The following is a 24,031-nucleotide window of genomic DNA, read 5'->3' as shown; positions in this document are numbered from 1 at the left end:
GACAGCTTTTTGGCCTTACCAAGGAAACATGCCTGTCTTGCCCTAAGCTGAGGTTTAGCTTTCAACTCCCCAGTGCCTATTTATAGTTGCTTCCCAAAAAAATGTCGACAAGTACAGTGTGGTTCCTTATCCCGCCATGCAGGGGATAGGACTAGAATGAACCCAGCCATGAAAGCAAGCTTTTCAGCATGTCAAGTCGTAGCATGTTGTGCACCCTACAGAGGAGTAGGACAATGACATATTTGGAATCGGCTCCTGCTGGATGTTGCCAGGAAAATATTAGGTGATAATCAAAGCTATTATAGATAAAATCTTTGCTCACAGGGCAGTATTCCTGCACTGCTGCTTTCTTTAAGCTTACTCCTAAAGGAAAATAGTGTTCTGGGTCCTGTTGCAGGTTCATTTGTGATTTTTATCTAAAGACTGATTGCGCTATTTTTCTTGAGGCAGCTCTTCCTGACTTTCACTTTCCAGTTCAGCAGTTCCCAGGGTAGGGGAAGCATATTTGGCTTCTGTGCATGACAGAAACAAAAAACAGCATGCACATGGGAGCAGTATTAGATTGCACAGTGGCTTACTTAGTGCAAGTGAGCTAGTCCACTCACAGTTTTCTAAAAAAGCAAAGAAATAGCAAATGATTGCAAAGGTTTATTTTAAAAGCAGGACTTCTCCTTCTGTGTAGCATTGCTGTAGGAATGACTGGTCTGCTCTGCTGCCCTCAAATTCAAACCTTTGCATAGGTTGATGTATAGCTTTGCTGGTGGATGGTTCTGCTTACCAGGGTCACCTACATGGTCTCTTGCAACAGAGGCTTCTGCCTGCAAAATGAGGGCAAATGCAAATGTTTTCTTAAAATTCGTGGCGATGGAAGGTTTTTTTTGTGGCAGGGGAGGGGGCCTAGGGGTTTGCCCTACAGTCTCTTTATATTTCAGAAAGTTTTTACATTGCCTTTTTACAGGCAGTGTGGAGCAATCAGCCCAACCTAATGGCATGGTCTTGGTTTTTATGACAAACCTGCTTTCCCTCCCTCTGCAACCGTGTCTCACTGGTAGGATGCATGGGCTGAAGAGGATCACGTTCCAGAACATGTCTCCGCTACCTGCAGAGGTGATACAGCATGCAGTACATGGTGACATACCTCAACTCGCCATGGGCTAGCTATATCTGGAAGCAGAGGCAGCGTCACCTTTGTACCCTGCACTTCAGTGCTGGTTTTGCCACCCCTGGGTATGGAGTTGGATGACAGAGAGAGATACATGTCCCAGACTACTGCTTGGCACAGCACAGTGTCCGATATATGATTAAGGGTATAGATAGTGTAGAACGTAGGTAATATAGCTGATCAAGAGCCAGGCAAGCTGAAAGGCTGGGCTAGAGAGCCTGGGAGAAGGGCTGGTTTTTGGCTGGCCGAAGAACCTTGTTTTTTATCCTGAGGGCTTGTGCTAGTTAGCTTATTCCACTACCTTTGTGTCTGTATTGATATTTCTCGTGCAACTGGCCCTTCTAGAGGTGTGCGGGGTCTGCTCGTCATGCCTCTGAACGTGGGATGGTGTGCAGAGTCCCCATGCTGGGCAAGTGTTTACTTTTTTGTTACCTGAAAGCATCACCTTCATATGTGTGGTGCTCTGTGTGACCTTCATATGTGTGGTGCTCTATGTGAAAAGCTCAGTCTCCTCTGGGATCTGGAAAGATTGCTGGATACTGGCCAGGTCTCTGAAATCATCACCTTTCCTTAATGTAGGAGACCCCTCAGGTCTGCAGCTGTGTCTTTCATGACTGTTGGCTTTTACAGGGAACGAGGTTTTTTGCAACAGGTTAATTCCCTGCCAATTCAAACAATAAGCCTGTGACACTTGGAGGAAGGTTTACATAAGCCTTTTACGGAGACCAGTTTTGCTGGAAAGACTCTTATGAAGTGAAACAACACTAAAGTTTCTTTCAGAAAAATCAATTAAAAATTACATGCTGAAAACAGAAGCTGAATGCCTTTCCTAATTACATCGAGCCACTGTTAACACAACAACTCTTATTGGTGTGCTGTTTGCTTTTTCCATGGGTCAAGTCATTGTAGGCATGGGATCTTTCATGTTCTCTCTTGTTCTTTGGTTTGGCTTTTTTTTGGGGAGGGCGGGGGGGAACTGTTGATTTTGTTTATTCTCATCTTACGCCCTTTTGCACAGCTGGAGCCAGATCTTGTTTCCCCTGAAGTCAAGGGGCTTTCCCCAGGGAGGTGAATTAGCAGTTGACCTGGATCTGTGGCTGATAGCAGCAGTGCCCTGCAAGGCAAACTGGCTGGCTGGGGGGCTGTCCAGGGATTATCAATGGTTTGCTTAGGTGCTATGCATAGCTTTGTTTTCTTAGCAAATAAAGATAATTCTTTTGGGTTTGAAAGGTGTTTTTAAGCTTTTCTGAAAGTTCTTGCTTAAATGTGCTACATAGATGCATCTGTAGGTAGTCTTTGCTGTATTTGATGCCTCTTCCCCACCCTGGTTTGGCTACATGCGGGCGGAGGCACGTTGTTTGCATCTGAGAGGAAAGGGGGGAAAGCAGCTCAGCCAGCACCAAAACGGGTGTGAATCTCTGCTCAGTGGAGCACCATACCCTCAGCTGTGGGATCTGGTCCCTATCACTTCAACACCTCAATTCAGGATTGCTCCTAGGTTCAGCGCTTTCCTGGGTTGGAGCCCTGAAGGCGAGAGGAGACATATGGAAGCAGGACAAAATGAAGGGTGTGCTAGGTTATGAGAACAGCAGAAAGAATGATTTATAAGCTGATTTTGCGGTGAACAAGTGAAGCAAACCAGCTAAAAGCTGCAAGTTGGCACAGAATAGCATACTGACAGCCCCGTCCCTACAACAACTGCTTAGTGCGGAGGAGAAATTTCCATGCTGGAGTCTCTGGAAGTGCTTCATTCAGCTTTAGAAAACATAAAGGAATGTCTCTTAGGGTCAGGAGTGTAGCAATGTCTGTGGCTATCTTATCTGACAGTCAACAGCTCGTGTAGACTGATTTGCGCTTCTAGACAGTGCATCTTCCACATTGTTTTCCACTCAAATGTGGTTGCTGCATGCTTGTGAGCCGGGCCCTTTTACAGCCTCTGGCATGCCGTGTTTAAAGTGTTGTTTCTCTGCACTTGATCAAATGGAAAGTGCAGAATAAAAAACCCAGCCTCTCACGTTTCCATGTCATGTTTAATCAGTCACTGTGCGGGACAGTTTAGTCCTGATTTACAGTTATGCTTACGAAGAGCAGTCCTGCTTTGAGATCCACATATCAGATCTCTGTGCCCCATTGACTCCACTGTATATAGTCTGTGAACTTTAATGCAACTTTCCACATGACTAAGGACTACTGAATAGCCTACAGAAGTTATTGGCTCAGCTAGTGTCTACTTCTCCTTTATGGTTATTTAAAGGGATTGATTTGAAACCTGCAAACCCTGCACATAATAAGCTTGTATAAATCATTAAAAACCAGAGCTCGAAGGGGCCTCAGGAGTTTGTCCAGTTCATCCACCTGCCCCAAGGCTGGATAACCTTTACCTAAATGCAAGTCCCTCATACTTTCACTGTTCTCCTTTGGTGTAGTTTTTCCATTTGCATGTAATAACTTGTGTGCTGCACTCATACAGGCACGGACTCTCATTTACCAAATGTTCGAAATAAGAGCTCGGGGTTAGTTGGGAATTCTGGTACTGCTGCAATAAAAATAAGCAATATTACTCATCTGTGGAGGGGATAAGTGATTAGGCAAGACTTGTGTTCTGTCATTCTTTTCATAACTAACTCATCCTTATGGAGGCATTTCACAATTAAAAAGCATGCAGATACAGTTTAAGAAATAGGTACGTGTAACAATTACAGCCAAGCTCTTAAAGGACCCCAGAATTAGGCTTAGTCTTTACGTCCCAGAGCACCTGGGAATATTCAGGTTAGAACTTCTAAAACTAAGAAACAGTCTTTCCTACAAAAAGCCCTTTTTTCTGCCTTTTCTGCCCTCTTCATTCTTTTTTAAATGTGTGAAGGTCATGAGAAGAAGAAAAAGTAAAAACTGAAATACATTTTAAGATGTTGTGTAAAAATTATTTTTTAAAAACTTCCCCTAAATATTATTGCTACCTTTTTAGCCAGGACTGCTCATCTGACTTTTAATAAGCATTCAGGCCTAGGATTCTAAAGACCCAGTTCTGAAAACTTCTGCTCTGAGATCTCCAGAATTCCCCAGCATTAATCCAATCATTTTGTTGATCTTTGTACTCAACTTGAATTGAGGAAGCTTTCCGTGTTAATGTCAGAGAACATGACCCCTGAGTTAGCGTTAGAGAGGCTGATATATATAGCCGAGGAAAAGGTCTTTGTCAACCTTAATAAATGTTTTGTACAATTCTTTTAAAACAAAGATAATGCTAACAAAATGCTGTTGCATCTTCTCCATCTGACTTGCTGAAATGGAAGATTTCTTGCAGTGTGACATGTTGCAGTGGGTGAAGCTACTGTATATGTAAGGGAGACAATGAGAAAATCAGTATTGTTGACATACTTGGCCTGCAGCAACTGCCATAGCTGTCCAGGGAGATTTTGACTTATTCTTTTAGCTGTAGCAAGATTAGCGCTTGATGCTTCCTTGCTTAATAATCCCGATGTTTAGATTTTGTTCTTTGTGCCAGTGAGCATGTAGGTGCTGTGGTTTTATGCAAACAGAGGAATTTTTAAGTCACCCAGCAACTTTTAATGTCAGTGGTGCAATTGTAACACCTTGTCCTTAGATTCTAGTTCAGAGTCATCAGCTGCCTGTAGCGATACAGAAATGAACTAAAAATAATAAGGCAGTAGAAAATCTCAACTATTACATGCTAACACTGCAGTGATAGTTGTCTGTTTTATTATTCAAAATTTCCGTGGAAGAGAATTCTACCTTCTGCCAGTGTTATCCTGGGCAGGAAGGTGGGCACAGCTTTGCTTCTGCCCGCTGTGCACCAGTTGAGTTGGTGCTGGGGCTTGTAGTTCGCTGCTGGTGGGGGCCAGGATGCAGATTGCAAAGCCCATTCCCATGGAGCAAGGAGAAAGCATTACTCATCATTTGGCTTCTGAGTCACACCACCTTTGCTGGTAATAGGATCGAGAGCCTCCCCTTTTATGAGGCCGTGCCTAAAGGCACAATTTAGGCTCAGAACTGTATTACCTGACTATTATTCCGCTAAAACAGGTGGCAATATTCCAGCTGACAGCAATGGAAACGGGAGCAAGCCTTCAAGTCTCAACCGCGTACAAGGTGTGATATATTCAAAACGGCAGAGATGCTCCATGCTCTCAGCTGATTTCTTCTGAACCAATTAAAGTTTCACAAGTGTGCTTTATTATCAGCATCTAGAGCCACTTTCACAAATCTCTCGGCTGCGTGGTAGAGGACTGATCATGGATGGGGAACATTACTTCCAGCTGGGAGATGTTCCTTACTAGCTCTGATCCAGGCATACCGCTCTGGCAGAGTCCGTCCCATAAGGATGTGAACGTCTGCATCTGAACCATTTCTGATCTGCACCCTTTCAGGGTAGGCAGCAGTGTCATTGCCAAAGTGGGTCATGGCTGCTTTGTTTATTGTCTTAGAAAAGGGAGGGGCTGGAGGCGGGGACGGAGGGAAATTGGGGAAAGCGGGGTTAGCTGTGCAAGGTAGCAGGGGAAAATTATTCCATGTGCGGTAGAAGGGGCGGTAGGAAATGATCCCTTCCAACGCTTTACGGGCTCTCAAAGAAGCCAGCGTGTGCTGTTGTAGCAGGGCTGCAGCACATTTCAACGTGCAGGCTCTGTGGCACCCGTGTGAGAGTCCGAGCTGGTGTGTGACATTTAGCATGAGGGCTTCGGGTTTTCTCCTCCCTTCTCTGGATCTGGTTACGTTCCTTTTGACATTTACCTGAATATGAAAATGTAGCAGGTCCCTATGTCCTTGTTGACTTGTGCCTAAAAGCTGAATTAGTGTGCTTTGTGTTTCTGCTTCTCAGTATGTCTTGACCATAAGTTGAGGAATTCTATGCTTATCTGTGTTTTGGGGATTTTGACACAATTTTATAATCTCATTTAGCTTTTGCCATTGCCTGCACCTTCTCTTTAATTTTTCCCCTTCCTTTATAACCATTCTTCCTAGCTGGAGCTCCCCATTTCAGTACTTCTCATATCACTTGTTCAAAACCTGGTGCCCAAACAGCAGCTTTACAGCTACAATTTCTACCTTCAGCCACTGTTGAGCACAGAAGGGAGCAAAAATCTTGGCAACTGACTCCTGCTTCTTGCTTGTCTGCCCAGCCTTGATAAATGAGAAAGCCAAGGAGCTGCTCTGACTCTTGCCAGCTGGCCAAGCTCCCAAAGAGACAGCCCACCCACTGCGAAGGTCAGCGCAGCACTGCCCAGCCACTCTACCCTTGCATCAGCATGGAGCAAGAGCTGGCCCTGCCAGTCCTTGTCCCACTGGGGTCTCTTTGGGGGCAGGGCCAACCCCCGCGGGAGTGTTACAGCTCTCCATCTCCTGTGTTCTGCTTGGGATGCAGCAAGCCAGCGAAGCTTCAGCCAGTCCAACTCACGCCTTGAGCTGCAGAGTTAAAGTTGTGATGTCCGATCGATGCCAGCTGATTTGCTGGTGGTAGGTTTGAGATGGGACTAGTGTCACTCGTGTCTGAAATCACAATTTTTTTTCCCTACCCCTACAGAATGAGAAAATGCCCAAATAAGCTTTTATTGCACCCTATCTGTTAAATAGATAGCTTTTACCTGTGATTGAGCCACTTGAAACATACTTTCCTGTCTGCTTTCAGAAAGGCCATACTAACCTATGCTTCTGTTGGAAATCATGATGTTCGGAAAGGATTCAGAGCAAAGTGAGATCGGCTTTCAGACCTCTAAAGCCACAAGACGTCTGCGGCTCGGGTGGGCTGAAGTCTGATTCATGAGTGGAGAGTCTCTATATTGCACACCTCCCTACGCTCTTTTGATCTGGTGAAATTGCCCTGCTCACTGATGCTCAAATCGGTGACTACCCTGACAAGGATAGCCCCAGGGGGAAAGACAGGCATTTTGTGATCAAATTAATGGAAAACTGTCTTGCAGCCTGCCCTATTTACTGCACCTCATTATCTCCAGTCACAGCTGCCTTTGAGGTCCTTCAGGACTGACAGCTTTCCCCGGGCCACAAGGCAGTCAGGAGAAGTTCCTGACAGAGCTGTTGGATGCTGCTTCCCAGCATCAGATGGTGGTATCTCTGGATCCCCACTGTCCAGGAAGCAAGACAGCAAATTCCAGCTATTGCCGTGAACCAGTAAGCTGACATTGGACTGGGAATGTGTGAAAGGGAGGGGATGTGACATGACAGTTCCTGGAGACATAGCTGTTACCTCTGCATGAGTTAACTGTGGCACAGAGTATCAGGTATCCCCATGTTCTGTCGTGTCTAGGACAGATCAGTTGACGTCATGGTTTGACTGGCTGAGAACCTTCCCTACTCACTCTCTCTTCACTTTCTTACAACCAGACTCATGCTGAAATTCTCCACCTCTTCTCCAGGGAAACTCCTCATCTTTCCAAGTCTTTGCTCTGCCTGTGTCTTCCTTGAGACCTTGCTGTGGTTTGGGGAGGTTCAGGCTGTTCTCCTGTTCCCTGGAGGAGGTATCTAGTCAGGAGATGGCTGTCCCTCAGTAGAGTTGGCATATAGGTGTGGGCACAGAATTCCCATAGGCTCCTGATCCCTCCTTCCCTGAAGCCCATACTGAGTATGTGAGGATGCCTGCAGCCACTGTGTATAATGCAGGCGTTGCTTGCTCACAGACTTTCCTTGGCCTGTGTTGGCAGGGCCATTCGCAGCATCGGCCAAGTGAGTGGCTGCGGCCCAGGCACTGTTATGTAAGGAAGAATTTCAGCGTTAATTGCGTGTCTTGGCTTTAGGTCTAACTCTGTCTCTCCGGAAGTAGGCTCTGAAGTTTCAATGTGGCTTCTGCAAACAAAACAAACAAACTTTATTTTACAGGCTTTAGGCTCTACTGCTTTATCCTGGAGCATCTGCTCTTTTGGGACATTTTCCCTTTTTTTTCCCTGCCACTGAGCAGGGACAGCAGTTTTTCTGGTGACGCTGTGGAGCATAGCTAACATGCTGAAGTATTTGAGCTGCGGGAAGGCTGGCACTTCCAGTCAGACAGATTAAAAAGGAAATCTTAATGTTTCCCTTTGCTCTCAGCCACCTTCCTCATTCTGACGGGCTGGAGGAGGAGGGAGGGAGGGATGGATGGACGGACAGACGCCATTCCCTATTGTCAGCAGGGCTGCAGAGGTTGTCTAGGTCAGAAGCATGTGCTGGGTGAGAGATGTCTCTGCAGATCATGTTCTCACCCTAATGGCTTTCCTCCCCCCATCCTCCTGCAACTGAAGTCATTAATGCTTGTTAAGCCAGGATGGAAACAAACCCAAACAACAACAGTCTACAAAATAATTCAGTCACTCCAGACTGTTTATTTTTTTTCTCCAGTGAAGCAATTAGTCCCCTGTCATCCTGTTTTTATTTTTTAGCCAGACTGGAAACAATTGGCCGGACAATAGTGATTCCCTTCCTGGCAGGGCAGTCACCAGATCCACTCGGTGATGGGAAAGGTGAGGTCCTTTGCCTGTCTCGGGAAGAATCTCCCTAAGGAAATCCCTGTGGGCCTTGCTGAATGCCCTGGTTTTGTGCAGCCCCTCCCGGTGAGTCACAGGCTGGCTCCAAGAGCCCTCTGTACCCATTTCTCTCAGCCCGACGCAGGGTTAACCCTTCTGTGGTTTCACCCGGCCGCTCTCATGCGTATATGAGCCATCCCACTCACTGGCTGATGATGTGGATTGTGGGTGCCAGAAAGTCATGAAGTAATCTGTGGTTTATACCAATGACAGGCCAATATAGAACTCGCATGGAGGTGGGGGCGGCGTGGGGGAGATTTTTCCAGTCTTGCTCATCTGAGCGGTACTTGATCCCAGGAATGGCTCAGCCTGTGTAAGGGGACAGTGCTGTGGAGCAGGAGACTGCGTGATGCGAGCAAATGCATTGGAGTTTGGCAAAAAGCAGGGGGTGCGATGGGGAGGACAGGGCCCCGCTGAAGTCCTGTGGTCGCACCGCAGAGAGCCACGATGCAGCTTGGCCAGAGTGACCTGGGAAATCGCTTGGTTCTGTAACTGCCAAAGTGCTGTCCTCTAAGGCTGCATGCGGCTGTGCCACGCACAGGGCCTTCCTCTTGTTCCTGAGGTTGGCTGTAGCATGCAGGGAAGCGCTGGATTCCCCCGCCATCCGTGCCTACCCCGCACGCAGCACCCTAAGATCGGATGGGACAGGACATGGAAGGGCAGGTTCAGGTAGGAAAGCCACATGGCTGTGCTGCCGGAGGAGAAGGCTTACATCACCAGAAAGAGGGGCCTCGCTGTCTTTATAAAAAGCTGCTCTGCTGGCTCCTTAGCGGCTGGCCAGTGCTAAACCCAAACACTTTCCTTTATGGATGCAGGAAGAAGCTAAGCCAGAATCCATATTCTGTCTCATTTCTGCACATGAGGTAAAAGCCACAAGGTTGCTAGTCAGGTGCCAGAAAAAGCTCCAGCTGCCCAGGGCAACCGAGGACAAAGGAGAGCTCTGCCTGCTTGGCTTGAGCAGCACTTGCCTTGTGTTCGGGTAATGTGTCGCTGGTGCCGCAGCCCTGACGTCTGGTGTACGAAGGTGCTGTGTGGGTACCGGAGCTGACGGGCTGTGCAGGGCTTTGTTTTGAGATAGAAAGCTGGGGTGGCGAAGCTCTTGGCAAAGAAATCTACCATACAGGCTCGTCTGGGGATGTGCATCAGGAAAAGTGATCCGCGAAGCCTGGATTAGCTCTGGAGCAGAGCTGCACCCGCCCTGTGTCTGGGCAGAGCCGCTCTGGGAGCAGGCTGTGGGGGAATGAAAGGCTGTTGATAAGGGTTGTCTTCTTGTTGGGCGTTTTCTGCTTTGAGTCACTCCAGCCATGGTGGAGGTTGCTGGTGGTGCCAGGAAAGACAGCAAGTGCTTGGTCTGGGGGCAGCAAACCAGATGCCCAAGGGTTGAGTTCCAGGTAGCAGGGGTGGCAGTGGAGAGAGGTGTGTGTGATGGAAACGCAGAGTTTCAAAAGTAGTAGTACAAAATTAAGGAGTTGGCTGGAGAGGAAGCAAGCTGGGTTTGCATTCGTATCACAGTGGTGTTTCCCAAGTCACCACAGGAACAATGTGGGATGGGAAGTGAAAGTAACCCCATGTTTGAAAGTTGATTCCCAACGCACGTGGACGTAATCTTGATATGAAAGTGGCTGCTGTGTCATGGTGTGGTTGCTTTCCTGTTACAGTCTAGCATGCAGTATGCTGCAGCACCCATGCCACCACACCACACACAGCGTTCGCTGCTCTCTCAAGCCTACTGTGAAATCATTTCTCATGCAAGATCATGAAGAGGTTTGCAAACCATTTGTGAAGTAAAGCACTGTGAAGTCTGCTCGAGAACAGAAATGGGGGGACAGGTAAACCACACGTGTCCCCAGAGTGCAGAGGGGACGCAGGTCATCTGTTGCTCCTTGTCTGCACAGCCTATCTAGAACAGTTCCAGGAATTTATTAGCTTTAATGTTTCTTTCGTGAGTGATGCATTTCAGCATGTTAAAATTAAAATAATGCACTTTTTGTTCCCTTTTCTCAGGGCAGTAAATAGTTGTTCTGCTTCCCCTGAGCCTCTGTGGTCTTCCATTAGTCCTCAATCAATTATTTATTTATGGGGGAGAGTATCTGAAAACAGCAGTCCTGTCTGAAAGTAGCGGCACTTGATGCTGTAGATGCGTTTGAAATACTTGATGGCTGTGCTGGAATTGTCAATAACAGTAATAACTACTTTCCTGCCACAAAATAAAAAATTAGCCTGGTAGGTGGAGTGTGCTAAACTTTGAGGACATGAGCTAAAAACCAATGCACTTTAGATGCCACCTGGGTGTACATTTAGTTTGTTTTTTGTGTGTTTTTGTGGTTGCCTTCAGGTTGACTAACTTTTGTACTGTGATAGAAAACAAGTATCGTTGTGCAATTCCATCATGTGTAAACATGAGAGGTTTAGATACAAAATCTTTAATTCTGAGGTTTGATCTGGTGTGCTGTCATCACACCTCTCAACAAAGACTTCTGTCTGGGTTGCCTGTTGTTTCTTGTCTCCCTAGATTAGAAATAAGTTTCAGTGGGGATTTGTGGTGTCTTCTTCCTGCAGAAAGGGATTTATAATCAAGGGATTTATACTCAAGCCAATACCCAAGGCCTGTGTGAGAAGGACCTGACAGTTTCAGACCTTCCCCAGTTAAAAATAATAAATTGCTATTGTCCTGAAGTCTGTGGTGTTGGCCTGAAAAAGGCTGAGGTCAGAACAGTTGTCACAGGTGCCTTCAGTAAGCAAGGCATCCTGGTTCTGGAAAGAAGAGTGAAGACAGAGTCACAGCATGAATTGACTCTGAATCAGCCGCCTCAGAGGCACATGCTGCTCATGGGTAACATCCCCAAATTTCCATCTTAACTGGAGCTTGCTGCACGCTGAAGTTATTCATAATTCCCGTTCCTGTCCTGCAAACACTCCCTGTGTTTCCCCTACACAAACTTCACAGTTTCCCCACCTGGAGTGGATATTCTGTGTATTGAGGGAAGAAAGGGGCGCTGATTCCTCCTGTTGTAAGGGTGTGACTGTAGATGCCCGTGGAGAGGCTGGCTTGTTTATCAGGGGAAGGACTGTAATATTTGTGCTGGAAAGCAGTCTTTTATTGCAGTGCTGCAGAAAGCTGTCATGCCAGGAGGCTTCAGTCGTATTCCCAGAGACAGAGACACAGTGGGTATCCGCCTCCATGGTCCCACGTTGCAGAGCCCAAAGTGCCCTGCTGCAGGCTGGGGAGATGCTGGTTGGGTTGCAGTGAATCTCATGCAGGGACTTGTGGGCTAAAAACTCAGGAGGTGAGCAGTGTAAAGACACACTTTCCTCAGTCAGGTCCAATTTCTATCCTTTCTCTATTTGGGGTCAGTTGAGACAGGGCTTAGTGTCATTTTCTGATTCATTTCATGTATTACAGGAACAAGGGAGCTGGTAGCTTTTTGTGCTTGGTAGCCATGTCAGCTGAGCATTGATTGACTCCTGCTCTAAGATTCTTCTGCTTTGCTTGCAATCGGGCTACTAGCCAAGGCACCTAATTTGGGAACATAGATAGCCTTGCCAGCTGGTGAGTCAAATTTTAGAGGGGCTGAACTGCCTTCAGAAAGCACGTGTCTCCCACTGGTACCTGGAGAGGGAACCCTGACCAAGGAGACATGACACGGGGACAATACCAGCCAGCACTGACCATGGGCATTTTGGGATCTGTTTGCTGCCCTATGGCGTTGGAGGTGGCCCCGTAAGATCTGGCCTATGCCTGTTGGTCTGGCACAAACCTCAGTGTCGCTGGTTCCTGCACACAGGCAGTTTGGGAGGAGTCCCAAGAAGTGGGATTGGGATTGCAGAGAGCTCGGCATGCCCAGCCAGGAATTCCACCTGGCTCTGCCCTGCTTATCCAGGATAACTGGGCTTGACACAGCCCTGTGTGAATCACCTGTAGTGAGTGATAACAGTAAGTGTGTGATACTGCAGCAGATAGCAGCAGTAATCCACATGAAATGAGAAACTAAATCTTGGGATAATGACCCATTTGCTAGGCCCCTACAAATACCTCTTCCATCTGATTTCACTGCTGTTATTTAAGTGATTGTTGTGAGAAGCAGAGCGACCAGAGCAGTCAGGAAAGCACTTTGTTTGCCCCCAGGTTCATTGAAGTCTTAGTAAACGAGAGAATCAATTATATCAATGATGGTCTCAGTTTCTTAAGAAACAGCTCTCAAGGCAGCATCTCCTAGGAAATATATTTAAGCTTAGTTCCAAGGAGGGCTTGGCAATACACTCTCCTGCATAGTACTGGGATGCCTCTGTTTTGTGCCCACAGTGTGTTACTGGTGCGGAGATTGCTGTTTTGCTGTCTGCATAAAAATTCAGTGCAGATGGTGAGATTTTTCAAAAGCATCCGTGCTGGCCCAGTGTTGCTACTTCAAAAGTTAATAGTAAATTTGGTAGTGGAAATCTACAGACCAAAGCAAAGTGCTTTTAAAAATCCCATCTAAAAATACAGTACTTTTGCCTTCAGCTTTGTTCATGCCATTATAGAAAGGAGATTAGAGCCTATAAATCTGGATCTGTAATTCAGAGCCTTAATAAGGTTAAGTAATTTTTGTTTCTAAGGGCATAATCCAAAATTGACTGAACGTGACAGGACTTTTTCAGCTGATTTCCCTCAATTCAGGATCAGGCTCAGAATAAAGTGGATCTTATCCATATCGGATGCATATGGAGAAGGCTGCCTGACTAGACACACAGGTTCAGTTGCCACTGCTAGCACAGGTTTGTTTGCTGCCCAAGCCATTGCCAGAGGCAGTCTGCATATGTGATCGTGATGGATAGGGCCACCTTTATTTTTATTTTTATGTTCCTTTGATATTTCCTGGAGTGAAACATTCCTTCTAAGACTCCCAAGTGTAGGGAGGGTGGATTTCATGGCAGCAGTGAGAACAAGGAGAGTCGCTTTAGGGTGAGCCACCGTCTAATTCCCCAAGGGCAGGCTTAGTGGCAGGCAGTGGTGAAATGGGGACGTGTCATTGTACTGGTGGCAAAGAGGAGTCTTTTCAGCAGCACAGTCAAACCCTGATCCTGACAGGACAGCTTGAAGCTGGGACAGGGCCTTAGAGCAGCTCTGAGGCGGGCTGTGGGCAGTTGGGGGTGGTTAATCTTGGGTAACTCTTTCATTCTGTATTGAAGCCTTGAGACTGTGTTGTACTGCAGGCACAAGCCTGATTTTCATTTTAGTTTCTGTGTCATGCTTTAAATCAATGTTGGTCTATTTTTGTCAAGGTGACATAATAGGCTTATGCTTTTTCACCTCTCTTGGCACCACCAGTCGTAAGTCCACACCTGACTCTTGTTCATGCGTTTTGAGTCCTGAGTCTGTCGTCTGCCTCCTCTGAAGGCTTCAGGCAAGGGGACTCAGAGAAAGAAGCGTTGTGGTTTGAGTTTTTTTTTTTCCTCTTCCCTTTTTTTTCTGGCAAGAGTAAAATAGAAGCTCTGTTGGGAGCAACTCAGCAAGTGATGTTTCTGGGCCAGCAAATTCCAGTGTTGCTGCCCAGTGGGACCAAGGAGTCTATCACAGGACTAAGCTGGCAGCTCATCCGGAGGGAACGCGTGGCATGCATACCAAGGGCTGGACACGAAGTCTTTTTTTTTTTTTTTTTTTTGTCTGCCTCTCCCCTTCCCGCAGTAAATGGGAGGACATTTGCTCTGGGATTCAGGGAAATACCTCAAGTGTAACTCCCCTTTCCTCACTAGAGTCCCACATAAAAGTGCAGCAAATAATATACAAAAAATGTACGCACACAAATGTGGACATATAAATATATATGGATTGCGCCATCTTTGGGATTACTCCAACGTAGCAATCTCCAGCGCGTCTGTGTTTCAGCGGTAATGGCTCCGTCTCTCAGCGGCCCCATTTCACAAGAGTCTCTTTTTGCCCTTGTAAAGCTGCCTTTGGAAACTACAATTAGCTCTCTTAGAGCTGCCGTGCATATATAAAAGGAGAAGCTTATAGGTGTGCCTGGCCCTGAAGGGACTCGGGGTACCCGTAGGGTCCCACTGGATCTGTACCACTGGGGATCAGACCCACTAACGTGGTGGAAGCTTTGTGATTATCTATTGTGGTATGCCGAGGGTTTTTTTAGGCTATGGCTGTATACTTTAGCCTACCGCTCTAATTTAACTGGAGGATGAATCATGCTTGTTCATCTCAATAGCAATGAAATCATGTCAGTAATTGTGTTAGCTTCCACAGACGCTTTCCTGGAGTGCCCAGAGGGAGGGGAGGTGGGACTGCTGGCGCTTCTTCAACCATCAGAGAGGTCTTGGATCCTGGGTTATGCCAGCTCCTTTGCCGTAAGAGAAGTCAACGCCTTGGGCACTGCTTTGTCTCTGGAGCGGCAGCCCGGGGAGTGCCGGGAGGGGACCGATGCTCTGATGTGGTCTGGGGAACTGGCTTCCAGAGAGACCCTGCCAGCAGGAAGGGTCAGGCAGATGGGGAGCCGGCAGCGCTGGGTTGCAGCCCGTCCTCACCAAAAAACCCATGGTGCTGCCTTAGCCCTGGCAGATGGCTTGCAGAAACTTGTCCTTGAAGGGCTGCTTGACTTGAAGAGTAAAATGTAGTAACAGACTGCTTCTGGATACAAGCACTTGCCAATCGGAGTTTAGTCTGAAGCCCAAGCAACAGAGCAAGAATGTATTTTAAAGCGTAGTCACACTTAGCCCTGTGGGTGCATGAGACTGATACAGAGTGCCTTTGAAGAGCACAGATGGGGATGAGGGTCTCCCTCTGTCTTGCACAAACCCAAACACCCGTGCCCTTGCCTTCTGGAGCAGTCCTTGGCCATGGGCAGTGGTGTGAGTTTTCAGAGAAGTTCAGCCATGCATTCTGAAGTTGTATTTGGCCCCGGACACAAGTCCGTATTGCATCACACCACACCTAGTGTCTGCAAGAGAGGTGGAGCCTGTGTGGCTGTAATCCATCATTCCTTTATCCTAACACGTGGGTGCAGAGCGTTTCAAAAGGTCTGTGCTCTGAGTGCCAGTGTGGGTGGGTTAGGTAAAGCTGAGAAAAGCATTCTGCCATGTTCCCCCTCCGCAGCCCTCTGCGGAGTCTGTAGGATGTGCTGAGGTGGGATGAGGCCATAAGATCCCCAGGAATGGTGCTGGGCTCCTGGGTACAGAACTGCTCAGGTACTGGGATGCCTATGGGTCCAACCTTCCCCACGAGCCTCTACTGCCTCCCAGGTGGCTGTCTCCTCTTGTATGGCCTAGCAGTGAGTGTTAATTTAGTGGAGTTTCCCTCGCTCATACCACTTATCCTGGGTCTGAGTTGGATTCTTGTATCATGGTGTCACGTGTTTGCTTTTGCTTTGTTTCTGAGAAATGCAGAAGTTCAGTCTGGAGCTGTTGTGGTTCTATTTATGGTCTCTAAACACTTAGGCATGGTCAGTTTTTGAAAACGACTTCTAGTTGTTAGGGCAGTGCAGAAGGGCACCTTGCTATGTTTCATTCCTATTTTCTGGTAATTACAAGATAGGGAGAGATCCTTCCCTTCATTTCTGTCCTGTCACATTGCACTGCAGGTTGCAGTGTGCCCGGCTCTCTGCATGCCTGCTGGTGCTCTGAACAGGTTTGCACCTCAGAAGTTGATTGGAAACTAGAAGGAATGTTTTCTTTACTCAAGAGAACGTTTTACAAGAAAAGGAGTTGAAGATATGTTTTTCAGTCCCTGCACTGTATTTCATGGTTACTTCGTGCGGTGGCTGGAGGGACAGAGCGCACGGACTGAATCCCACGGGGTTTAGGGACTGCATTGTGAAGCAGTGGGTGCATAAACGCTTGCCATCCCAGCATGAGCCCCAAGTGGTGCTGTAAGTAAGTGGCTACACGCTGGTTATGTGCAGTGTAACAACACTGGTTATCTTCAGTGTAACAGCGCTGAGCCTTACCTCCGGTTCCTTGCTTGGTTCTGCACCCAAGAGGGTGCCCTCAGTAAGCTCCAGCTACCCTGATTTTCCCCTTTAAAGTATGACAGGAGTTGAGTTAGAGGAAGCCCCTGAGGCTGGAAGGGAACAACAGCTCATCCTGTTATTTGGCAGCAAAACTTAGGATTTCAAACTGGTTTTCTCCATCCTGGTGCAGCTCAAACTGTTCTCTGATCTCTGCTTTGTGGCTCCCTTTTTCAAAGGCCAGTAACATTAGTTTTCCTTTGTGATTTCAGTATTTCACCCTACCCTACAGATGTGGCAGCAACTAAGCAAATATCAGCAGCTCAGTCTGGGCTTTTATGTCTTAGTTCTGGTAGAATATATTGCAGGTGTCTCCTTGAGCCTGTATTTACTGCTGCCGGCTGACACTCATCTTTATGGCTGCTTAGGAGATTTGCTTCACTCTTCCTTGATTCTGTGAGAGTGTCGGTTTCTGGTTATAAAAACTTACTTGACCATAACGATAAATAATGTTTGGTTGTTAATAGAAAAATGTGGGACATGTGAACCATTGTCTGTGAAGGAATTTTTAAGTGAGTTCTCTATAACCCAAGATTGGAAATAGCCTCATTCCCAAAGTGGTATGAAATCTTGGGAACAAAACATAGAAAAGCTTAATCCAAAGCCGGTGGGAATGGAACTGTGAAAATAATTATCTGCCTTGAGTTTGGTAACTGAATCTTCAAAATTTGGTGTGAAAAGAAAGATAGAAAATTGTTTTAGATTTTGTGGGTTTAAAATAGTTATTAGGGCTTTTTTTAAAGCAATGGTATTTTTTTGTAGCTCGAGATTGTTGGTTTCAAGTAAAATAAAATGTATTAGTTTGGGGTGGCTCAGGCTTTGAATTAGTGAATGCAAAGGAAAATGGGAAATTATATTAGCTTCACATGAGTGTTTGGGGCTTTACATACAACTGAGACCTCCATCTGTTCTCCTTATTTAATCAAAATATTGGCTTAAATCTGTTGTCCACTGTGTTTGAAGCAAGGCCTCCAACTTGAAAAATCCTAGCTCTTCCATAAGTATCTTACCAACTGTGCTGTTCTGCAGGTCTTTCATTCTCCTCTGTTGAGGTTGCTTTATTTTGCAAAAAATAATTCCAATTTCACTGGAGCAGGAGTTGGAAACCTGTATTGCTTTGACTACCAGAGCAAGAAATAGAAACACATTTTTCCCCATCATGATGGAGATTTCAGTATTTCTACAAAATAAAATGTCTTCAGCAGAAGAGGTGGAGAAAAGTTAAAATCTATTCCCTGCTTGCAAAGGGGATTTGAAGCATTTGTTCGCCCCAAAGGTGTTTCCAAATGAGGGTCTAAATGGCCTTGAATGCTGAAGATTTGAAAAAACAACATTTTCACTTTCAGAAATACCAACATAACTCATTTAGCTAATTCCAGGTTTGGGGGATTTAATTTTAATTGTGCATATATATATATTTAAAAAACATTTGGCTGTAGTATTACACCAGTCTCAGCTATGTTTGTGACTAGCTCCCACTGCTCTGTACCTACATGTTTCCTGACTAAATGATTTGCATTGAGATGGGAACAGCAGGCTTTTATGAGCTTTAAACTGAACCTTTGGAATTACCAAACCTGGGAGAACCTCAAACTGAGGCATTGAAGGTGGAAGCTAGTTTCTGCCACCGCTGCTCCTGCAAAGAGGATCTTTCCCACCGTGAGAGGATCACCCATGCAGGGTGGTGAAAATAAAAGAGGGAAAAAACCCCAAACCTCATCCTGTCAGTCTCTACCTCACGAGTGAGATGATCTAAGCAGAGCGAGTGGCAGGTCCGTGTACAACACCTGTTCGTTGGCAAAACTCTCTGGTGCAGGGAAATCACATTTGACAGATGCTTCAGAAAAAGACTGGATCATCTGCGATTGTAATTTTGGGGTTTTTAATGAATGTTAAACTCAAGTGGCAGATGTATAAAGAACGCCTCTTCCAGCAAGTGATGCTGAAGCAGCTCATTTTATAATTTCTTCTGGGTCTAGACTTAAATGGAGGCCGTTAAGCCAATGGGCCATAGCTGCCCTCAAGGACAAAGGCTGCCTTTCTGAGTCAGGATGAAGCCTGTTTTCCAGTGGAAGTTTGCCAGTTAAAGGCAGAACCTCAGCAGGACCTTAGAAATGCAGCCCTCAGAAAACCTTTCCGCCTTTATTGCTTCATTGAACTGCTAAAAATATTGAATGGAAAATGCAAGTATTAAGGAAATGAGGTAGATTTGGACTTTCTGAGCTGGATGACTTCCAGTTTCATCAGCTTCCCAGAATCCTTGCTGCGAAAATGAAGAGCTCCTTGTAAATCTCAGAAACCTGCCAGTGTTTTTCCTCTCATGTGGCTGTGCTGGTTCACAGGACACGACGTGTCAACATCGAGCAGCGAGTACAGAGCTTGTGACTGCTGGGATGGCTTGAGACAAATGCTCAAACACGAAACCAAACCACGACTTTCCCAGAGAATTATCCTTGTGGGGCTGCCGGAGGGGAGCTACGTGGCTGAGCCTGCCACCGTGCTGGCCCACGAGTCGTGCTCCAAGGGGGGTGCGTGGGGCCATATTCTGTGGCCTTGCCAAGGGAAGAGAGTTGAGAAGTCTTGTTTGGTTACAGGAGGTCCTCTTCTAAATGATCCTCATGTAACCAGAGCGCCTGAGCAAGCGAGAGCAGTAATGTCACGTTACAGGTTATGTGAAAATAGAAAATGCAGTTGTTGGATTCCACGTTGCTGGAAAGAAGTCAGGACAAGCCAATATCCCAACTGCAGGAGGAGACAACAAGTGCTCTTAATGGGTTTAATGTACAATGTAGAGAAGTCACAGGGCTTGAGGTTTGCCTTGGGTCATTAAAACTCTGCTTGCTCAGTGAGAGGCAGACAGTTTAAATTTAATGGTTGTTACATATATAGAGGCTTTCTGGGAGGACACAGCCTGTGCAGAGTACTCTTGCACCTGCAGAAGCTCCTGCCATCTTGATGATGAGCATCATGCGTTACACAGCTAGCAGGGATTTGGGGATTTCTGCAGCATGTCCAGTGGGGCAGAGGCTAAGAAGTGCCAGAGCAGTGGGTGATCTGGTCTGAAGAGCTGGCCCTGGCTCATAGCTGTGTCTTGCCTCTGCTCCTCAGGCTGTCCATGAGGGACTGTGGAGCCCTCAACATCAGAAGGATATTGACCACTTGGAGCGAGTCCAGAGGAGGCCATGAAGATGATCAGAGGGCTGGAGCACCTCTCCTATGATGAAAAGCTGAGAGAATTGGGCTTGTTCAGCCTGGAGAAGAGGAGGCTCCGAGGAGACCTCATTGCAGCTTTCCAGTACCTGAAGGGGGCCTACAAGGGTGCTGGGAGAGGACTTTTTACATGGGCCTGTAGTGTCAGGACAAGGGGTAATGGGTACAAATTGAAATCAGGGAGGGTTAGATTAGATATCAGGAAGAAATTCTTGACAAAGAGGGTGGTGAGGCACTGGAACAGGTTGCCCAGAGATGTTGTGGATGCCCCATCCCTGGATGTCTTCAAGGCCAGGCTGGATGAGGCTTTGAGCAAGCTGGTCTAGTGGAAGGTGTCCCTGCCCATGGCAGGGGGGTTGGAACTAGATGATCTTTAAGGTCCCTTCCCACCCAAACCATTCTATGATTCTATGATTCTATGACTGTAACCTGCTTGCTCAGTCAATGGACATGATGCTGTTTCTGCTGGCTTGGGTATAAGGAAGGTGTATTTTGAGGTATCCCCAAAGCATGCCAGGGCCTGGCGGATGTTTTGGGGAGTGAGGAGAGGTTTGAAAGAAGGATCTCCAAGCAGGTTCGCCAGAGCCCCCCTTCCAGTCATACCTTTGGGAGCACCCCCCAATGGTCGGGCCTGCTCAGGACCTAAAAGGCTTTTGCTGCATTTAAAACTGAGCCAAGAATAAACTGCGCGTTTCAACCACATCATTGTAGGCCGCTGGAAACAAGGCCTGCCTTCATGCTCAGAGGGCTTCCCGGGTCTGCCAAGAACCACAGGGAAGAGCAACAGGAGCTTTGGCTGTAAACTGCTGCTCAAGGCGTACTGTCATGGGTGAGCACGTACAATACCTCTCACTGTGCTTACCTAAAGCCTTTCCAGGATGAGTCTTTGCCCACATGCCTTAGCAGCCATTTTTGATTCTCAGAAGGAGGAAAATAAGTGTCTTCTGCTGAGCATCCCACCCAGAGTAAACACTGCACCGTCCTTGTCATCCAAATTTCACTGGCCACTGGATAGCTGGTGGGCCTGCTGGGAAAGGAAGCATCGTTGCAGAAGGCTTTTTGCTGGCTTGTGTTGCCATGATATGTTAAAGCTGCAGAGCAGGGTTGTATGATCCTGCAACAAAGGTCCAGAGCTGGAACTCAGGAACTCTTGTTTAGTCTTGGCTCTAAGGGACATGGGCAAATTTCTTAACCTCTACCCCTTGGTTTTACATCTGTTCAAAAGAGGCTAATAATACTTTTTTTTATCTTTTTAGGCCAGGTTGTTGCTCTGGTTGTCTAGTGCAATGTGTTATTGATCCTTTCCACTGCAGCAATGAAGTTGAGAGAGAGCTGTCTCAAGCTGCAGAGAGGCTTCGGGTGGGGGGATGGGCTGTAGAAATGCCAATGACAACAGAGCAATCAGCCACCTGATTTTCACTTTATGATCATAGACAGACAATGAACAGGATAAAGCTGGATTCAGATTTCAGCTCACCCATAGGTTTTGATATTGATATGGAGTTGCCATCAACTATGTTACCACCCTCCCCATGGAAATAGGTGTCGAACCAGAGGGCAAAAGGATTCAGTTCCATCATGGATTTCATGACGGGGTCCCAAGACCCTCAAATGTATTTAGTTATTTGATCCTTATTTTGGCATCTGAATGACTTTGAAGGTGGCTTTGTCTAGTCCTATAAGGTGTCCTCCATCTTGGTGAACAGGCGATGGTAACACTTCCCTGCAACTCTTGGGCCAGTACATGAGACAGTTCAAAGAATGGACTGTGACCTATTTGTACTGCACAGAGCTCCCATCACAGCTCCTCTCCTCCGCTGTGACTGTGCCTAGAGCTCGCCTGGCAGCTGGGAAGTGGAGGTGCCGGGAGCTAGTATGTATTTTTAGGAAGGCATTGCCTAGGTCTGCGGATGACACCGTGCTTTCTGGTCGTGTTCCCAACGGCGCTTCTGACTGCGGGCTATTCCCTCAGGCAATCTCAAGGTCAGGCAAGCTGATAAGCTCTGCTAGGGCTCTCTCATTTTGGCAACTCTGCTTTTGATGAGAAGCTCCCAGGCTCTTAGAGGTGACGTATTGGAAAATGTGCCTTTCTGCAGCTTGTTTGGCTGCAGGTCTCTTGTGACAGTGACAAGGAGGTCCCCACCCCAATGAGCACTATACGTTAGTGCAGTCCTGCTGGAATCGATACATCTGGGAGGACTTTTAAGACTTTGCCTTATGATGGAGGCATCCCATGCTGGCTGACTGCCCACGCAACATGGTGTCAGCAGGGAATATCTTTTCTTCTCAGCTTGGGTAACACTCCAGGTGGGATTTATCAATCCGGCTTGGCCTGATACAGGGAAATCTGTGACTTAACCCCCCACACCTCAGGAGGTGATCTGGTCCCCTCTGAAGGGGCCTTGCATGCCTCCCCGGCTCCAGCTGTGTGCTCCCAGGGCCGTGCTTTGCTGAATCAGAGCCGGTCCCGTGTGGTGCATTTTGCTGCATCATAACATCGTTATGCAATTTGACAGCTCTGGCAACCTCTGCTCCAGTGAGTCCCTGAGCTAAATGAGCAGGAGCTCTGCCAGCCAGCCTGTGGTGTGTTTGGAAAGCCATGTGGGAGAACTCGTATAGCACCTGCCCATATTAAATGCAGTTCGGCAGAATGATGTTTGTTCCTCCCTCCCTTTTGTAAGAGATGAAGCAAAGGAAAACCCCTCCTGCATGGCTTCTGTTTATTTTTTTATGATGATGAGGCTTGTCCAGTTTACAAGTTAAGCTTCTGAAGTCTGGGACGCTGCCTCCATTTGTGCTGGGGCTGCTCCAGGCACGTAGTGACTCGGTGAACGATTCTCGTTGCAGGGACTTGAAGCTGGACAACGTGCTACTGGACTACGAGGGTCACTGCAAGCTGGCAGACTTTGGAATGTGCAAAGAGGGCATTCACAATGGCATTACCACAGCCACCTTCTGTGGCACACCAGACTACATCGCTCCAGAGGTATAGGAAACCTTTCTTTGGCGGGGAAATTTGGTTACAATATAATAGGTTAGCTTTGGAACAGCAAGTGTACTCTCTACTGTCTTTAGCAACACCTCATTTGACTACCGAGTGCAAGGTTTTCTCCTAGGTGTGTGCTTGTGCAGTCCCTTGCACAAGCAAAGCATGAATAAACCTTCAGGCTGCTGTAGGCACCAAGAGAAGCCTGTATTTTTCTTTAGGAAACATGAAGTGAAACATGGAGGCACAGCTGCAAAAAATCTTGAGAGAGGCACATACAGATACTGGCCGTGTTTTGATTTGAAAGGAGATAAAATTCTCCCTCACTTCCCAGTTCCTACCTCTTCCCATTCTCTGTCATTCCCCAGTCTCACTATAAAATGAATAAACACCTCTTTAAGGAGCAGCTGCCCTCCAGATGCTGCCAGATATTCTGACAGGGTTTCAGATCCTTCTTCAACGCAATTGAATTTTTGCCTGTGGTTGGTGTTTGTGCCTTTCTCACACCCTCCCCACTCCAGCTGAAAGCCTTACTGTTGGAGCCGGGTAAGCATTTCCTTACCGGAACAAGGAAGAGGCGATGTCAACCCTCACAGATGGCTGCTCTGCTGCTTCTGAGATTCAGCCAGTTTTGCTGAAATGCCCCTTCTCCTCCTGCTAAGCCTTAGTATAATTTCTAAGGGTTTGTTTCCTAAGTGACCCTGTGAGCAGCCAAGCTAGTCCAGCCCTTGTTTAATACATCTGATTTACCCCTGTGCTGATCTGGGGGTTCCCAGCTTTAGATCACTTATATGTTACTGGACATACAGCCAACCTAGTGGAGAGCACTGATAGGATGTAGTGAGAACTTCTGCATTGTTTCAGCATCGTTTTTCCTCCCCTGCTCATTTTAAGAAGCTTCAGCATTGATATTTCTTTCCCATCCCTTTTTCAGATCCTGCAGGAGATGCTGTATGGCCCTGACGTAGACTGGTGGGCCATGGGCGTGCTGCTGTACGAGATGCTGTGCGGTCACGCACCCTTTGAGGCAGAGAACGAGGACGACCTCTTCGAGGCCATTCTGAATGACGAAGTCGTCTACCCAACGTGGCTCCAGCAGGACGCAGTGGCAATCCTCAAAGCGGTGAGTTCCTTTCGCCGTTTGCATGCTCTC

At 47.0% G+C, this 24,031-nt stretch overlaps 1 protein-coding gene across 1 annotated transcript in view; it reads left to right on the top strand.

Annotated features, from left to right (window-relative positions):
- The window catches only part of LOC104507553 (protein kinase C eta type-like), a gene marked incomplete at its 5' end in the record, with an annotated part of 89,389 nt that overhangs the window by 47,399 nt on the left and 17,959 nt on the right, over positions 1-24,031 (top strand). The window contains 2 exon segments of the mRNA XM_010148880.1: positions 22,740-22,878; positions 23,813-24,001. Coding sequence (XP_010147182.1) covers positions 22,740-22,878; positions 23,813-24,001 — 328 coding nt within the window.

This window comes from Eurypyga helias, unplaced genomic scaffold (assembly GCF_000690775.1).
Source record: "Eurypyga helias isolate BGI_N326 unplaced genomic scaffold, ASM69077v1 scaffold16930, whole genome shotgun sequence".
Lineage (NCBI taxonomy): Eukaryota > Metazoa > Chordata > Aves > Eurypygiformes > Eurypygidae > Eurypyga > Eurypyga helias.
Note: the sequence above shows the minus strand (reverse complement) of the source record. Positions and strands in the feature narration are given on the sequence as shown.